The 18,345-nt window shown below is 36.2% G+C and overlaps 2 protein-coding genes and 1 non-coding gene across 3 annotated transcripts; 1 reads left to right on the forward strand and 2 right to left on the reverse strand.

Moving 5' to 3' along the window:
• Positions 1 to 1,964: 1,964 nt before the first annotated feature.
• On the reverse strand, positions 1,965 to 2,037 carry TRNAA-AGC (transfer RNA alanine (anticodon AGC)). The gene has a single exon. It is a non-coding gene; the product is annotated as a tRNA-Ala (tRNA).
• Positions 2,038 to 3,224: 1,187 nt separating this feature from the next.
• Positions 3,225 to 8,349, reverse strand: LOC140758282 (stearoyl-[acyl-carrier-protein] 9-desaturase, chloroplastic). Its single transcript, XM_073094382.1, has 3 exons — positions 8,130 to 8,349; positions 4,361 to 4,862; positions 3,225 to 4,178 (listed from the first exon to the last, which is right to left on the reverse strand). Exons 1-3 carry the CDS (start codon positions 8,240 to 8,242, stop codon positions 3,618 to 3,620), a joined length of 1,176 nt encoding a protein of 391 aa, XP_072950483.1. The 5' UTR covers positions 8,243 to 8,349; the 3' UTR covers positions 3,225 to 3,617.
• Positions 8,350 to 13,645: 5,296 nt separating this feature from the next.
• LOC140758397 (putative disease resistance protein RGA3) lies at positions 13,646 to 18,096 on the forward strand. Its single transcript, XM_073094536.1, has one exon. It carries the CDS (start codon positions 14,077 to 14,079, stop codon positions 17,782 to 17,784), a length of 3,708 nt encoding a protein of 1,235 aa, XP_072950637.1. The 5' UTR covers positions 13,646 to 14,076; the 3' UTR covers positions 17,785 to 18,096.
• The last annotated feature ends 249 nt before the right edge of the window (positions 18,097 to 18,345 follow it).

The following is an 18,345-nucleotide window of genomic DNA, read 5'->3' on the forward strand; positions in this document are numbered from 1 at the left end:
GTTCTTGGTCGAAATGAAATAGTTTTTTTCTTTCATGGAATCAAAACTTAGAGCCATAATCTATTGATAGCCAATTAAATGATATGAAATCGAAAAGGAATAATAAGGTTTATGAGTAGAAGAGCCGTAATTAAATTAAACGGTTAAATATATTTTATCCTCTTGTACCCTTTAAAAAATCTTAAACTAATCCTTATGCTTATCATTAAAGTAAAACGGTTAATTTTTCTATTAAATTTAATCAATTACTGTAATTTACTGTTATAATTTACTGTATTATATTAAAATTTGCAGGTCTTCTCGAACAAAGATGATGAGGGTATTTTAGTCATTTTGATGTTATTTAGTTAAGTTTAACAAAAAAAATTAACAGTTTTATTTTAGTCATATATATATTTAAGGACTGATTTAATATTTTTTAAAATATAGGAGATAAAATGAATTTAGACATAAATATAAAAGAGTAAAATACATTTAACCCTAAATTAAATAGAAGAAACCCAACAATTAAAGCTGGATATCTCCAGTGGATATCTCCACTGTCACGTTCAATATGAGCGTATCTACTAGTGAAATGTCGTATCTAACTTTGTCTATGGATGGCCACCTGGTCATAGAATTTATATATATTATATCCTTTTTTGATAGAATGAGCCACTAACTATTCAGGCTGTTTGGGTTTTTTTTGACTATGTGACGGGTTCTAAATAACATTTTCATGTAGATATATAATGTGGGACAAATGATTCAATGTATTGTTTTGTTTTCTATTTCATTCATCTTATATAATCAAAAGTACATGTTACTATAATAAGAAATACGATAATGATCCAATGCTTGTCAACTATCTGGGTTTATTCGGAAATACTGTTGGATTCCACCTTAAATCAAATATATGAGAGTATAAGATTAGATGACGTATAATTACATTGTGTACCAGATTACGGTGGATTTATTTGTAGAGATGACAATAACTGTGGTGGAAATTATGAGATGTAGATGATAGAAGCGAATGAATAATGGAGGTGATGATGAAGTGGGGATAGATTTATGATTTATGATTTATTAGGATAAAAGGAGGAGAAGAAGGTTGGTTCGAAAGAAAAAGGGGGATCAACGAATGAGGATGGAGAAGCTATGCAGCAGTTAGGATTTGAGAGAGGAGGAAGAAGATGATTAGTCATACTAAACTAGAAGGATCGATAATTGAGGTAGAATGAGCTTGCATAGGTTTGATGACGTCAGCTTGGATAAAAGGAGAAGATTGACAGAGATAAATGGTAGGGAAAGGAGGCTAAAAGAGAAATAAGATAAAAAAGATGGTAATACTCTTTAATGATTTTCAAATTGTTGCCTTCTACACTTTTAGAGGCTAACCAAAGTATAAAATAATTTAAATTAACTTAACATGATGACCTCAATGTCAGACGTTTGAACGCCGTTAGACGAGCTACAATCCCAGGTTAGGGCGTTCGAATGCCATTGGATGGTTTTTAAATACTAAAATTCAAAAACAATCAACGGGATATAACTTTTGAATGTCATACTATAGCTATTCGAACACTAAAACCTAGGAGCCTTATTTTTTGACGAGATTTTGGCATTCAAACACCATAGCCTGAGACTGCTACTGTTGAAAATAACTTGGTTCGACCTAGCAAATCTAATACCCTATACAAAGTGACTCAATTGGGCCAGACCACATTAAATTAGAATTGTCGGACATGGGCTCATATTAAATCATAATATTCATGGTTTTTTTTTCCTTTTTGTGATTTTAAATGGATCAGGTATAAATTCAAAAAGTACTCGTCAGGGCATCACCCTAAATATTAAAAATCTCTCTCTATATTGTTTAAACAATATCTATACTTTACAGAGCTTCTCATGAATTAATAAATTATGCCATATTTTGACATGTTATTTTTGCTTATTCTAAAAAGCAAAATCTAATTTTGCCATTGTGGAGATGCGGGGTATCGATCCCCGTACCTCTCGCATGCTAAGCGAGCGCTCTACCATCTGAGCTACATCCCCATTGATGACTAAATCATTTAAAGAATTTAATTTTTCCTTTTACCACTTGTGTTCTAAACTCTTTCTCACTCACCTAATTTCATTGTACACATGATAAATAAGAAATAAACAACTTAAAAAAGTGAAAGAAAAAACTAATTTTAATGTACCTTTTGCACTTGGTCTCTAATCTAACTGTAAGGTGTTATCCCATGCAATGGAACCAACCTTGTCAAAAGATTGTTTAAAGGCATCTGGCCTAACATCTGTTATATCAAATCTCAAACTTAACATTTTATTTATTCATTCAGATTTTCTCTTGTATATCTTGTATGCCCTTTTAATTTACTTGCTTTTCAAGTTTTAGTGCCTGGAACTTGTGCATTAGAAAAGTTATGTTTCTAATTAGGAGATACCTAAGGAAAATAACAGAAATTTATTAACAAGTTTGAATACAAAAGCTTAATTAATAAGTTTATATCTTAGAAAACATAAAAAAAATATTTATCTTAATATAATAGGCTGTTTAATTATTATTTTTTTAGTTTTAAAAAGGCCTAATTTAATACACTAATATGAAAATTTCCATGTATGAGTGTTTTGGATGACTTCTTCAAAGGAAATATTTCCAGAGGAAATAACCATGTCCTAGGAGATTTTTTTATTTCCTCCACTCTTTCCCTCACTTTCCTATCATCATTCTCCTCTCCTCAGCGGCTCCGCCCACCACCACCACCTCCTCCTCCACTATTCACCACCACCACCACCACCACCACCTCCTCCGCCGCCGCCACCATCACCACTAACTCGTACTTCTCCTCATCATTCTCCTCCGCCCATCGCCAACTTCTCCTCGTTCTCCTCCATCGACCATCACCACCTCTTCCTCCTCATTCTCCTCTACCCACTACCTCTTACCCCCTCATCTTCCTCCTCCCACCAACAAACCTAATCACAACCACCACCACTCTCATCTCTCTTCTTTCCTATTTTTTTTCCTTCAAAATTTTCTAAACTATCCAAACATGATAATTTAACCAATCCTAAGGAAAATAACTCTATGGGATCCTTTAGTTGCAGTTTTCAATTCCTACATGCTGAAATTCCTCTAGAAATTTTCCTAACTTACCCAAACAGGCCCTAAGAACTTTAATGAGGCATTAGCACATATTAAACTCTGACAAAATTTATAATTTTATACCAAATAATGCAGTAATAAATAGCACTTTTGTTGTAATCTAAAGCAGGAAATACAGTAAGTGATACTCTTCAAAAACAAATTGAAACATAGTGATAAGTGCAGATTTTTGTAGCTCTTAAAACTATTGAACACCAAAATTCAAAGGGCGAACAAACTCAACATACCATAGATTACATAAGAGACAGCATGACCACAAAGCAGTCCTCACAAGCTTCAGGTGATATTCCATGGTTATTAGCATAAGGAAGGAACCCAAACTCACATTGAAAGACATTGGTCGACACCTGATACACTGCTAGAAAGACATGAAACAGCTATTTGATGCTTTAAAGCCTGTTGATATAAAGTAGATTCGGACATTCTATAGAAATTTATGCTGGCTCGAAGATCATTCAACTGATCAAAGTTGCACTTCCCTGTCATAAATCCAGCTGAATGGAATAGCCGGCGCTTGCTTAGCCCTTGCCTGTGCCCTTTCTTCCAGTTTCTTGATCCTTGGAGCCAAGGTGCAAACGTAGTCCTGAGCCCTTCTTCCTTCCCCAGAAAGCCCGGTAAGCTTCTCCACCTCCCACCTTCTTACAAGGAACTCAAGTATATCGGCATAGTCCTTGGCAGTGTAGACACCCAACCGCTGAGCCACAGAAGAGAAGTGCTCGAACAGATTATCATCGCGCCCATCATACATCAGATGGGCAGGCATTGAGATCTTCTTCTTCATCATGTCAGCAAATGCAAGCACAGTACCATCAGGGTCAATCTCAAAGAGCTTCTCCACTATCTTGGTGTATGCGGTTTCATGACGCTTCTCATCTGCCGCAATGATGCCACAAATCTGAGCCAGTTTCAGATCCCCATGTTCCTTCGCATGCCTAGCAGTATTTCCATGAGAAATGAAGGTTGCCCTTTCCTGAAATGAGGTGTAAATAAAGCCAAGGTATGGGTTGTTCTCCGTTCGAGGATCCTACATAACAAAAAAGGAGACAAATCATTTGTTGATATCATGCGAAATCATGAAAATAATGACAACAGAAAGTCCAACCATCAATCAAATTAATAATCAACTGAACGATTGTAAGGTTTGAACATATAATATACTGCCTAAACGAAGGAAAAGCAGATACAAGAAACTTGGAGGAACTATACCATTCCGGAACCGATCAAATACTGAATTGTTTTCTCAATTTGCTTCATGTCCACTCGTCCAGTAAGGTATAGATATTTATTAAGAAGGTCTCCATGTCTATTTTCTTCAGCAGTCCATGCTCTTGTCCAAACAGCCCAGGAGGTAAGACTTGCCCCTGTTTCATCACGGACACCATCAAGGGTATTAAGCATTGTTTGGTATGTAGGAAGGGCTTCTTCTGTGATCATATCTCCAACCAAGCAAACAAAATAATCATCAGGGATCTCCTTTGACCGCTCTCTAAGTTCTTTAACTTCTTCATGAAATCCCTCTGACGAAGAGTCAGGCAGGAAATCCTGCGGCTGCCAACACTTCTCTACTGGCTTCAAATGGACCAAGATGTTATTCTCTGCCCACTCCTCCAATGACTTGAAGATCTCAATCTTCTGAGGCAGCAAGGAATGAGTCACTTGGGAATGTACCTCATGAGGAGGGCTGAAGGGCTTTCTTAGATTCTCAACTCTGCATCAAATAGTATCAGACAATTTCAAATTTTACTCAAGCAGGAGCTTATATCTGCAGAGATCGTACAACGAATAGGAAACTTGACATTTTTCGAGTTTTGCTATTAAGATAATCTTTCATAGGAAAATGTCACATAAGAATCACTGTTTCGAAAACATTTTCTAATACGTATGAAGTTACAGCTGGATATGCATTGGCTGAACAACCAAAATACCAAACAATATAAATATTAACATTACAAAAGCTAATGAAACAGGTACTTTTACTACTGACCACTTCGTAAAACATGTTTGCAGCAAGAATAGAGTACAAGAATCTTGTTGGAAAGATAACCTCTTTTCCAGATTTTGACATTTGAACAGAATAGAAGTCCATCATTTGATGATAATTATGAGTAAAAAGGACATACAATTACTTTTTGTACTGTTCGAAAGCTATATAATATAGAAAAGGGAGTAAAAAAAATAATAACAATAACTAGGATAAGCACAGTGCACATCATAGAACTTCGGATTAGAATGTCCACTCATTCCATGAGATATGAGAATGGAATAGATATCTTTTGCCAAACATCTCTTTGCACAGTTCTAATTAATTTCCTCTAAAGTTTCCTCTTCAATAATTTTAGCTAGCATCACTCAAACTGACATCATACATTCATACTAAATGATGTTGACAAGTAATGATTCTTCATTCACCAAAGAAACATTTATAGAAGTACATGCTCAAGCTTTGACAAACAATTGGTCTTTCTGAACTGATGTGTAATGCTTAGTAGATTCATGAGCATATGACTTTGTACCAGATGCACCCAACAAAATAACTTTCCAACTTGTTCAAGTTTATAATTACCTTATTGAAGCATGACCAGGTAACATAGTCTGCAGATGGTTTATGAAGTTCAATCTCTTGACAACTATCTCTATAGTAACTTGACGTATGCAGGTTTCCTATCGAGCCCATGATCTGTACCCTTTTCGTTACGCATAATTATTGTCATAGAAATTTATGAAATTTAGACCTTTATTCTGAAAAAGATTATTCTTGACTTTTGATCTAAGCAAGTCCATTTGGGTCACTTTCATATCTCACTGAAATTCCGTACTGGCCTTCATTCATGTGATCTATGTAATTGTGAGGTAGGAAGATTGTGTCCTCTAAAGTTACACTAGAGTTAAGCTTGATGAGGTAATTGAATCATGTCATTGTTAACCTTTTATTGCTCGTAAAGCTCAAATAAGGGTAACCATGGCAAGGACTTCTTTCTCCGAATATAGAGCTCTTCAGAATGTTGACGGCCAGCGGACATCCACATTGTCAATTGATGCTTCTCCTAGGAAGAGCTTAACCTTTCTGCTCAGCTATGAGCAAACAAGCCCACAAGTAAAGAAGAAGTATGGCTAGAGATGCTAAGGGACTCTAAAAGACTGACCAAGCAATTCTATAACGAGGAAATATCAAGAACTTGGAGTGATACGAAAACTTATGACTTTTGACAAGAGAACAAATACCAAATCTATGGCCAAAATTTATGTGCTTACCCTATTAGTTAAGAAGCTAACATGATCTACTGCAAACAGACATAAACTCTAATGCATGTCTCCATGTGTTGCATGCATGCACTGGCTGAGTATCAGTAGGTATAAGACCCATTAAGTATTGCAACCTCGTTAATTGAAAATTATTGTTTCTCGTCATATAGACATGGAATTTTCGTAGATACCTAAATAAATTGAGCTGAGTTAGATATTTGTTAAAGATTCAAATAAAGGAAATGATCTGCATTAAGCATCAATATTGGATTGTGTATGCTCATAACTCATAACTCATAATAAAGAATAATTGGTGAAAAGAGAGTCATCTTCCTGAGGTTAAAAAGTAAAAGGATTGCAACATGTAACAATTTTATAGAAAAGAAAACACAGCAGGTGCTATGTGGATGCATTTTCAATCCAGAAGCAGAGTATGAATTGTCTAAAAAGATCGGTACTTCTTTATGTATTAAATTTAGTAACCTAGTGTGCAGATCAATTTTATTGGAATATGGATCAATTTGTCAGACCTTTTAGACAGAATATGTAGCATATTACTAGTCAATATATCATATCACTTTTAGTCCAAAAAATAATACCATATCACTAACAAAGATGCCTTGGACAGCAAACTTGCTTTTCCGACTAATTTATTTTTTATTCATTCTCACTCTCTAGAGTTTTACATAGTAATGAATTTTAATTTGGTATAAGATTTCTAAATTTTGTAAGGGCTGGCTCAAAGAATTATTTAATATAAGATTTATTACTGTCTGCTAACAAATATAAGATCGACTTGTAAGTGCTATCTTTCTTTCTCCATATGGCCTTCCACAGCATGTCACAAGAACGTGCCATTAAAAGGCACAAAATGGCTCTGGTAGGAAAGAGCTAAACCTAAAATAGACTTTTGCCAACAATTCTTACCGTATATTCAGTTAAGCTAAACCTGACATCAAAAGGAACGATCTGCATGTTAATAACTTGGAACCATACTTATAATGAGAAAGCTGCACACGGATCATTCACAATTATTCTCGCACATAAAGGTCAAGCCCAACTCAACAATAATACTAACAATTCGTTTCTATCTCCTCTGGAAGTTTGTTTCTAGATAGATTGTACTAAGAATCTTGTCCTCATGGTACCACATGGTGTAATAATAAGTGGAGACCTACTTAAAATACAACAAGGCAAGAAAGAAGACCAATATGCTGCTGATACATAGATTAACCATGAAGCTACTCAGTCGACTGTTGCATTTCCGGGGATCCTCTGTATGCCCGTAATCTGGCATGCATGAAATCAATCACGCAAGAGAAATAGCATGTCTTAACTCCAACTAATTTTGCTCACGGTCAAGTAAAAGTAAACACAACCAAATAAAATAACCAAGAGCACGAGAATAGCAATTCAAATGCTGAGCATTGTAAAAAAATAAAAAATTAATGAAAACACCAATCGATCATCAAGGAAGACAACATAAATTCGTAAAACCACCCCAAAAATTTGACCAACAAATGCAACGATTAGAGAATGAACAAAACCAACATCACAAATCCCACGGACTCAGATGATCCAATTCATTGGGATCATCGAAACCGTGCAGTCCCAATGCAAGAGGGCACCAACCAAGATCATCAAAACGGACCAACATCACGATTCACGCATGCAACCGAAAGAACTCTCAGATTCCGAATGCGGCAAAGATCTAAAGAACAAAGGAGCTCACTTTCTAGATGAATGAACCGTGGAAGCCATGGAAATCCTGGGGGATCTGCCATTTGCTTTTGGGGTGGAGAAGAGGAGAGACGTCTCAGGAGGAAGGATCGATCTCAAAGCCATCGCCTTTTTGGATTTTTACTTGTAAAGGAGCCTCCTTTTCTTCAATTCTCTCCTCTCTTTCAAGCTCTCAACTCTGTATCTCCCACTCTCAATGCCTCTGAGATGGCCAGGGGAGGAGGCTCTCCTCCTCTATTAATACTTCCTCAAAATAGAGGGGAGGGGAAGAGCAATGTAAAGCTTTTATTTAAATTTACCTAATTGCCCTTCAAATTATATATATATATATTGGACTTACTAATTATTTCTTTACTTAATTACCCATCCAAATTTTGTCCAATTTAAAACTTTTAAAACACATCAACTTTGCCACCAATGTTTCTAAGGAATATTATGCTTCTATCCTCTTAGTTTTCATCTATGCTAAAATATATGGCCTTTGGCAAAGCTTACAAGTAATATTTTGCATTCTTCTCTCTATCTTCTAGCATTCTAACAACTATGAATGCAAAGTCCCCATTGTGGTTATACCAAACAGCACTAGCATAAGCCCATTAACCCTAGAGTGGTAGAGAAATCCATCAAGTGGAGAAAGAAACAAATGCCCACACTCAAAGTTTTTTTTTTTTTTTAGCAAATATTTACATTTTTTTTTTCATGCTATATGTTAAAAAAGATCTAACTTGCTTTGCCGTAGAAGAAATTAGAAGATGAAGGAGAAGAATATATATCATACCTATCTAGGTGGAGAACAAGGCTTATAAATGTGATTTGTTTACCAAATTTATTATAAAAATATATAATTCTTTTTTAACGTACCGTCGGTGATTCGTTTTGTGTGTTAGCTAGTAGCTCACTCTGTAAGGTATTCTTAGATATTATTCTAGGATTGTAATATAAATCAAAACTTATTTCGCCAAACAATTTTGACGAGATTTTATTTATGCATCTATATATTTGTCTAAACTTAATATTAGCATATTTATTTTTTGCAAATATATATTTTTAAGATAATTTTGGAAGCAGGAGGAGGACAAAGCGAGAAAGGTGCGCATAGAGACCTATAAGTTTTTTACATACCTAATTTATTTCGAAACCTAAATATAAGACTATGTATGTTTAGAAATCGTTGGCTCTGACAGCAACTTTTAAATATAAGTCACTAATCAAGTCAGCGACATATATATATATATATATAAGTTCAAATATTCTAAACAATTTACTTCAATCAGCAATTTATACATAAATTTCCAAATTTCTCTCATTATATCTAGAAGGAAATCGTTGACCGAGACAACGATTTTCAAACACACTCACAGTTGTATTTAAAATTTGAAATATATTAAACACATAAAATAAAATATTTAGGAGGGGTAGTTTGGTAAAAGAGAAAAGACTTCCTAGTGTTGGGCCAAGCTATGAAACAATGGCTTTGGGAGGCACCGATCGACTTTAATGGCTGGAGTACCAAATGGCAGCAGACTTTGAAGTGCTGCCATTTACGGTTACACTGCAATTAGGAAGGCTGCTCCACGTGGCTTGTGCATGGGTTTTAACACTTTCTACTTCTCTGTCTTCCCCCCCCCCCCCCCCCTCCCCCCCCACCCCCACCCTTTTCTTTCCTAGGGTTTGGATTTTACTTCTCTTTTCCTCTAACTCAGAACTTTTTTTCTCTTTTTTCTGTTTAAAAGAAAAAATTAAGTCTAAAATTTAAATTTATTTGAAAAATAGATAACTTTCAAACTATTTGTAGGAGTAATTTTTTATTTGTTTGGTGCTTAAAATATAGTATTTGAGGCTAACTATTTAGAGAGTCTCTCGACTAATATTCCAAGGGTTGAGTTTTATAATTTATAATTTAATTATAATGTCGTAAGTTTTCACTATCGAAAAAGAAAAATATGTAATTTTTAGAGAATTAATGAGTTAGGGTGATATCAAAACTATAAGTTTAGATTCGTACAAAATATATCTATAAACTGGGAGCACCGTTTGAGAGAATCCGAGAAGATTCGGTGCAAAATGCTTGACAAATTCATATATTTTTCCTCTAAATAGTACAAACTTCATTAAAATGGGGTGAAATTTGCACATAACACCCTACTTTTTAATGAATACACTTTATATTTTTACTATATGTAAATCGAGCTCTATGATTGAATAAACATGTGTAGAAAACACACTGGGTTAGATTTGAACTAACACCGTAAAAATATTCTATTAAGAAGAGATGATTTATTTCTAAAATAACTAAAATACCCTTATTTTTAAAATGACTAAACTGCTCACGGTAGAACTTAATTGATAGTAGTTTCGTAATTTTTTGGTATAGTTAATTCAATCGAGAAGTTTGATTAAGTTTAACTAATATAGTAAACTATAATTTTGTGTAAACTATAATAGGGTGTAAAAATAGGGTGTAAACTATAATTTCGTTAAAAGGCAGAGTATTATATGCAAATTTCCCATTAAAAAAACCTAATTTACAAACAAGTGGTTAGCATTAATTATTATCTTGGACCTATTTTTGCAGCTCCCATTCTCCTAACTAAATGGCTCTCAACCAACCTTGGAGACGGCATTTGCACATAAGGATTGCCGAATTCTGTGAAACCAGAGGAATGATAGACGCCGATTTTCTGCAATCCAGGTTGTAGGAATTATATACAACCTAGGAAAGTGGTGTGATCTAATTTAGAAATTCCATCACATATTCAAATATCATTCATTTGCCATATTTTTCCGAGCTATTTACCAAAAATAAAAAATAAAAAAGATTCTTAGGGTTTAGTAATAGCAAGATTGAGCCCTCGAAACTAAATGCATTTATTTTTTATAATAAAGATATATAATTTACATAAGTGATACGCAGCTAAATAGTTTTTTTAATGCAAATGTTTCTTTTTATTTCATAAGAATATTTAAATTACATCTAATTTATTAGTATGGGTGATAATTATGGATAATTTAATAAAATGACAGCATTCGAAAATTGTTTCACTTTTTATTATTTTGTTCGAGAAAATAAAATAGAGAGATAATCATAATTTTAGGTTAAAGATTAACAAAATATTTTCTTAAAAATCTTTCCATATGTGCAAGCATTGATGAGGATTACTTAAATTTTTAAATATATCACTTTGAATGAGATCAAATATTTCATCTTATTAGTCTCTATTTAATGAGGATGATAATATTATTTTATTTAGTTATTCCATCCTGTATAAATCTAATAATAGACTGAAATTAGAATAAGAGATTACTCATCCCAGAAGATGTTATTATTTTGAGGATAACCCTAAGAATGGCTTATCGCTTCTTATCCTATAACCAGGATTACAGAAGATCTACAATATTGGGCTTAAAAGATGGCGTATTCTTATATTTTAGAACTTATTTTTTTATACCAACCAACTTTAGTAAAGTTAGTAAGTAATCTCTCGCAGAATAAAAAAAGTCACCGGGTTGACTCCAACCCAGGTAATTGTTATGTATAAATTTACTTGTCTGAGTTAAAATTTAGATTAGACGGATTAATATATTGGCCCGAGTTTAGTGGGGCTTAAAATACCGATGTATTTAAAAAAGATTGGCCATTTGTTTAGCCCATGTAAGAAAAACTCTTTTTTTTATAAAACCCTTTGATTAGATTAAATAGAGGGTATAATGTGAATTAAGAAGCTTCTAAACTACAAACAAATAAATGAAGGCAAGATTTTCATGTGACTGCGCACACAACTAGCATTGCGACATGCTTATGGACATTCTCCAATTTCCTATTTGTGGACGTCTTAGCCCAAAACACAAGTCTCGTGTCTTCCTTTCATATCTCTATTAGATTAGCATGAATTGAATCCTACATATATATATATATATATAGAGAGAGAGAGAGAGAGAGAGAGAGAGAGAGAGAGAGAGATGATTACAGTGAGTTATTATAGAAGAATTTACGTAGCTTGGGTATGATCCCATGTCAAAAAACAAAGAGGAAAAATGGCCACTCGGCCACCCACCAGGAGAGAGCTGGGGGTTCCCAATTTTGAAGGAATTCTTGCTAAGATGATCGTCCATCAAATGAACGACAATTGCTCGTGGATGTTTCCATAGAAAGACCTTTTGGTTCTGGCAAACAGATCACAATTATAGGTACCTGGAAGCATACCGATGGAATGAATAAAATGCATAAATTGATTCTTGTCTTTATCTCATCCTTGTGTAGTTCAACGAGAAGTCAATCATGCAGATTTGGAAGCAGAGAAACCTGGTGGTGTTCAGTGCTAAAATGGCTAGCCCAAAGGTGGTGGCGTGTAGAACTACCATGATGGTGGTAGAATACAACAAGGTGGCAGCTCCGAATGAAATCTTGTAAGAGGAGTGCAAGGTGGATACTAATTGGGTGGAACTAAACTTAGATGGTGCATATGTGGATGGAGGCCGAAATAGTTATAAGGGATGAGCATGGGAAGCCTCTGACATGAGAGCCTTGCCCCTAATGACTCAGTCCTTGCTATAGAAACCTGGGCCATTCGGATATGTCTTCAATTGGCCTACAAGGATTACAAACTGATATTGGAGATCGATTCGCTTGAAGCTGCTAGAATCCCTAAGGGCAATGCTTGGAACTAGCTAACTGCTTCTAAGCATTTCATGTGCATAGGATACCAAGAGAGAGGGTAATTGAGTTGCTAACTGGGCATCAAATTAGGATCGGATTGCTATATGTAATTCTATATTGGGGCTGGATGAGCCTTGTCTCTAGCTCGATCTTTGTCTAGTAGGGGAGAGCCAATTCTAACTTAATATAAAAAAAAGAAGTATAATTATTTTAATTTTTTATAGTAGCTTAAAAGAGTATATACCAATATAAACTGTTCTAATATTTAGTTGTACACTAGTATAATATATAATAGTTACAATTGATATGATATAAAATTTGAACCATAGTTATACCGATGTAAACTGTTCTGAGTTTGACTTAGAATATACTCGTGGAGGAGAAGGGTTGTTGATTATTTCAACAGGATTGAAACAACTTTTATTAGTTTAGTCGTCTTATACCAATTTGTGATCAGGTTGCATCTTCTTGTATGCACTTTCCCAACTACTTACCTATCTATTTAGCCCACTCATTGAAGCAGAAGGTGTAAAGAAATTTACACTTCTATTTTCTCTCAGGCTGCTTAGTACCAAGAAATTGTGAGAAAATGATACATGAGAGTTCCAGATATTGAAGTAGAACACATAATGTGTGAAATAGAAAGAAACTATTAATCACTTAAAATGATTTTTTTATAATTTTGTGTGTGTTATATATGGTTTTCATTAGGTCAGAGGAGCGAAAATGAGGCACAAATGATCAGCTTAGTTAGAAAAGAGTATACCCTCTGGCTTAGTATTGCAACCAAACACAGAAAATATGAATAAGGATAATTCACCTCTGAACCATGGATAAAAATAAGTATAACACTATCTATGAATTACTTTATTCTTGTAATAAAGAAAGTAACAAAGAAAAATTATAACAATCATATTTAAATCAAAGAATACCTTTCTAACAAAAAATAGAAACATCTATACAGTGAAAAAAAAATCAGAGATTCCTGCAGTTGGGGTCACAGAAGATTTATTCTCTGCCTGGACTCTGACATGGCAAGTCTTCAAAATAATGGCAAGTTGGTAGCACAACTGACTTGATAACTATCACCTAGCATGGTACCAAATTACCATTTTCATAGACTAGATGGACTAAAGAATCTTTGCTCTCCAATCAGTGTTAAAAAAGATATTATGTATGGCATCAATTTGGTTGGGTAGTCACCTGCTGTGCCACAAAAAAAGTCTTTTGGTCTCATCTCTTGAGTCTCTTCCTCCTCTCTCTTCTCTCCTCTCTTTTGGCAATGGCAATTAGCATGTTCGGATCTGCTGTTGTGGGCGAATTGGTGAGCAGAGCTAGCTCCTTCCTTGAAAGGCAACATGAGCTGCAATCTGGTGTCAAAAACAAACTAGAAAGGTTAAGGCAACTGCTCATAAAAGTTCAAAGCGTCATCCAAGCAACTGAGGGGAAGCAAATCAACAACCCCGCACTGGTTCAATGGTTGAAGGAGTTCAAGAACTTGGCGTACGAGGCTGATGATGTCCTTGACACTTTCACCTACCGAGAGCTTCAGAGGAAAGCTGAAGGCGAGGTGAGTTTCTCTGCCACCTCTTCTTCCAATACAAGCAAACGTATTCGTAAGGTTGGTAAGAGCACGATGTTCTCCAAAGAGGATGTCAATGAGCTGAGCAATCTTGTAAAGAGGTTAGAAAAGATTGCTGCTGATGTGGGGGACTTCCTTACATTGTTGAGCTTGGATGGGCAGTCAAAGAAGCCTGGAGTCACCGGGCAGCGCCTGACTGGTGCTTTGCCGGCAAACTTACATAGTTTTGTTGGGCGTGAAAAGGAAAAGAAAGAGATAATTGACATACTACTGAAAACGGAGTCCCACGAGGCCGGAAAGGTGTCGGTCCTCCCGGTACTTGGCATTGGAGGTGTAGGGAAGACTACTCTTGCTCAGATAGTGTACCGCGATGAAAGAGTGAGGAACCACTTCTCTCTCACCATGTGGGTCTGTGTCTCCCAGAGCTTTGATGTGGCCAAACTTACAAGAGAGATTTTAGAACAAGCAACCTGTCATCACAATTATAATGATGCTGAAAATTTCAACAGATTACAACTAATCCTCAGGGAGATAGTAAGCTCAGAGATATTTCTACTTGTTCTCGATGATGTGTGGAATGAGACAGAGAGGGAGATATGGGATATACTTAAAGCTCCATTGTGCTATGGGAAAGAAGGAAGCAAGATCTTGTTAACCAGTAGACTAGAGAAGGTAGCAAAGTTGATGGGAACAATGGACCCAATTAAACTAGAGGGTTTACCAGAGCAGGAGTACTTGTCTTTTTTTAAGGAGTGTGCATTTGGTGGTGCGAAGCCCGAGGAGCAACCAAGATTAGCAGCAATAGGTGAAAAAATAGCCAAGAAACTGAAGGGATCACCTTTGGCTGCAAAAACTGTGGGAGCTTTGTTGAAAGGTAAGCTAGAAGATGCTCACTGGGAGAGTATTTGCAAGAGTGATATATGGGAATTAGAGCATGATCAAGATGGCATAATGTCAGCTCTCAAACTAAGTTACTTGCACTTACCTGTCCAATTACAACAATGTTTTTCATACCTAAGTGTAACTCCTAAAAATTGGAGCTTCAAACGTGAAGATGTGATACGCATGTGGATGGCACAGAGTTTGATTTATCAAGATGGTGGGAAAAAGAGAATCGAGGATATTGGAGAAGACTACTTTAATGAACTGATATCGAAGTCATTCTTTCAGCCATATATTTTTGATGATCAATACATTATACATGATCTATTACATGACTTAGCAGAATCTGTTTCCAAGGATGAGTGCTATAGAATTGAAGATGATGAGGTGAAGACAATCCCGGCCACTGTTCGACATTTATCTGTACTGACTAACAATCTGGCTAAACTTAAAGAGAATGCATTTGTGCTGAATAATCTGCGTACCTTTTTCTTCTTCTATAACAAGGAAGTCTTTCTTGATGTTGCTGATCTTCACTATGTGTTTAGACAGCTAAAGAGAATAAGAATGCTTAGATTGGCCAATTGTCACATGGAAATGTTGCCCATCAATCTGTGTAATCTCATACATCTGCGATTCTTGGATCTCTCTAAAACTGGTATCAGAGAACTACCGAATGAGTTAACCAAGCTTTACCATCTACAGACATTGGATCTCACATGGCAAGAGTTGAATCATGTACCTGCTAGTATGAACAGACTAATTAACTTGCGATACTTAATGTGTTCTAGCGTATTATTATCAAAGGTAGCAGGGATAGGGAAAATGACTTCTCTTCAGGAATTAACATGCCCTTTCTTTGTGCAAAATGTTCCTGGGTTTGAGCTTGGACAGTTAAAACACCTAAAGGAGCTTAGAGGATACCTTAGCATTAGGAATCTTGAGAACGTGGACAGTAAGGAAGAAGCAGAAGAAGCCAAGTTGTTTGATAAAGAGAATCTTGTTAAGTTGCACTTATGTTGGGAATCTGCTGAAAGGAATGCCAAGATAGAGGTGGAGAATGGAGTATTGGAAGCCCTCAAACCACATCCACATCTGAAAGAGCTCTGTATCATTGGCTATAAAGGCACCCAGTCCCCCTATTGGATGGTTCACAATTCATCCACAAATCTGGTAGTTCTCAAACTAATTGATTGCACAGCATGGGAGGGCCTCCCACCTCTAGGACAACTACCCTGGCTTAAGGTTCTTGAACTGAGACAGATGCATGCAGTAAAAGAAGTTGGCCGTAGGTTCTATGGCTTTGGCCCGGTAGAGGGTTTTCCATCATTGCAAGAGTTGATATTCGATGATTTTCCAGAATGGGAAGTGTGGACTTCATATGAAAAGGTCCATTTTTTCCCTCACCTTCGGATCCTCCGGATTTCACGGTGCCCACAACTAACAGCAATTCCTCCCCTCGCTCCTTTTATCCAAAAATTGGTAATTAGGAGTGTAGGTTTGATTGTTCTCCCTGAATTACTAACAGCATCATGTCAGTTGACTTCTTCATCTTCTTCCTCCTCCTCGTTATCATCATCTTTGAGATCTTTGTCAATCGAAGGGTGTCTAGACCTACAGTCACCAGGTAAATGGTTGCTGCAACAACATGATAACTTAAGGTATCTAGAAAGGTTGAGGTTTGATCCCTGGGATGAGCATAAATCTCTAATGCTGAATGGCATTAACAAACTCATTGGGCTGAAAAATTTGTATATTAGGTGCTCCATACCATTCGCATCACAAGACCTGGAAGAAAGGGAAGATGGCGGCCTGCTGCCACCATCACTAGATGAACTCACTGTCTTCTACTGTGCTGTCATTGACAACGTACTCTCAAATTGTCTCAAAGGCCTTTCCTCTTTACGGTCGTTGCACATAGGAAGATGCTCAGCTATAACGACCATTCCCTTTGTCATGGGGATGCAACAGTTGACAGGACTACGTCGAATGAAAGTTACTTACTGCGAGGAGCTTATGTCACTTGAAGGCCTTGAAACCCTCTGTTCCCTTGAAGAACTGGAAGTTGTTGGATGCCCAAAGCTAACTTCAGTGCCATGCTCTCGCCCAAAAGAAGTTGGCTTGTCATCACTTTCGACCCTCCACATTGACAACACCTTGCTGCTCCAAGTGTTGCTCAGCAGAAAAGGTCTTGCCTCCCTTGAAAAATTGGAAATTGTTTGTTCTTATGAATGGGAAACCAGCACAGAGGTGTTTCACAATCTCAGCTCCCTCCAATTGTTACATCTTGAGCGTTGCCCCAATCTTCAGACCTTGCCTGAGTTGAAGAATCTGCACTCGCTGAAGAAACTGGAGATGTGGTTCTGCCGCAACGTCAAGTCACTGCCTAGTAAGGAGAGCTTACCACCCATGCTGAAACACTTATCCGTACGTCGATGCAACCCTGTATTTGAGGAGCGATACCACAAGGGCGATGGACCTGATTGGCCTACCATTGCTCACATTCCTTTTGTAGAAATCAGGTAATTCAGCATGGCAGATGAATGCGTAACTATGGAAAGCACCTCTGGCCAAGATTCTCTGCTATTAATAAATGATCTGCAACACAAGGATTGGAAAGACTTAATCAGAGATTATATAGGATCTGTATAACTTGTCTCTTTTTTTTTATTTAACAGATTGGTAATGCGGCTAATGCCATCAGCATTAACACAATCTTATAAATATACATCCTTCCTGTTATGGTGTTTCTATCATATTAGGTAGCAAAAGCACTTTAGTGAAAGAAGTCTAGACTAGACTGAGTCCTTGTCTTCATCATTTTATACAGCTCATGAGATATCAACTTATACACAATATCTTCTCAAACTGGATTTCAATTGCTTTGTTTCAATTTTTGCTGATATTCCTCACATAATCACTGCTTGGCTTCCGTTTATGCCCAATGTTAGGTGATCTGAAGTAACAATTTCATTGATCTATTTCCATTTTCCATTGTGTCTAGCATTTCTAGTGCCTGTCATACAAATTTGTAAGGTGAATGGGCTAACACCTTTACAATCTCTCTTTTTTCTTGTTTCCTTTTCA

This window comes from Typha angustifolia, chromosome 3 (assembly GCF_048772165.1).
Source record: "Typha angustifolia cultivar Huaian chromosome 3, ASM4877216v1, whole genome shotgun sequence".
NCBI classification, from domain to species: Eukaryota; Viridiplantae; Streptophyta; class Magnoliopsida; order Poales; family Typhaceae; genus Typha; species Typha angustifolia.

What these genes read in the sequence shown, in the direction of transcription:
- LOC140758282 (XM_073094382.1), bottom strand. Translation starts at nt 8,242, where the DNA reads ATGGCTTTGAGATCGATCCTTCCTCCTGAGACGTCTCTCCTCTTCTCC. An exon ending in ACGGTTCATTCATCTAGAAA is followed by an intron (nt 4,863 to 8,129) that starts GTGAGCTCCTTT and finishes TATTTGATGCAG; the next exon opens with AGTTGAGAATCTAAGAAAGC. An exon ending in ATTTGATCGGTTCCGGAATG is followed by an intron (nt 4,179 to 4,360) that starts GTATAGTTCCTC and finishes TTTGTTATGTAG; the next exon opens with GATCCTCGAACGGAGAACAA.
- LOC140758397 (XM_073094536.1), top strand. Translation starts at nt 14,077, where the DNA reads ATGGCAATTAGCATGTTCGGATCTGCTGTTGTGGGCGAATTGGTGAGC.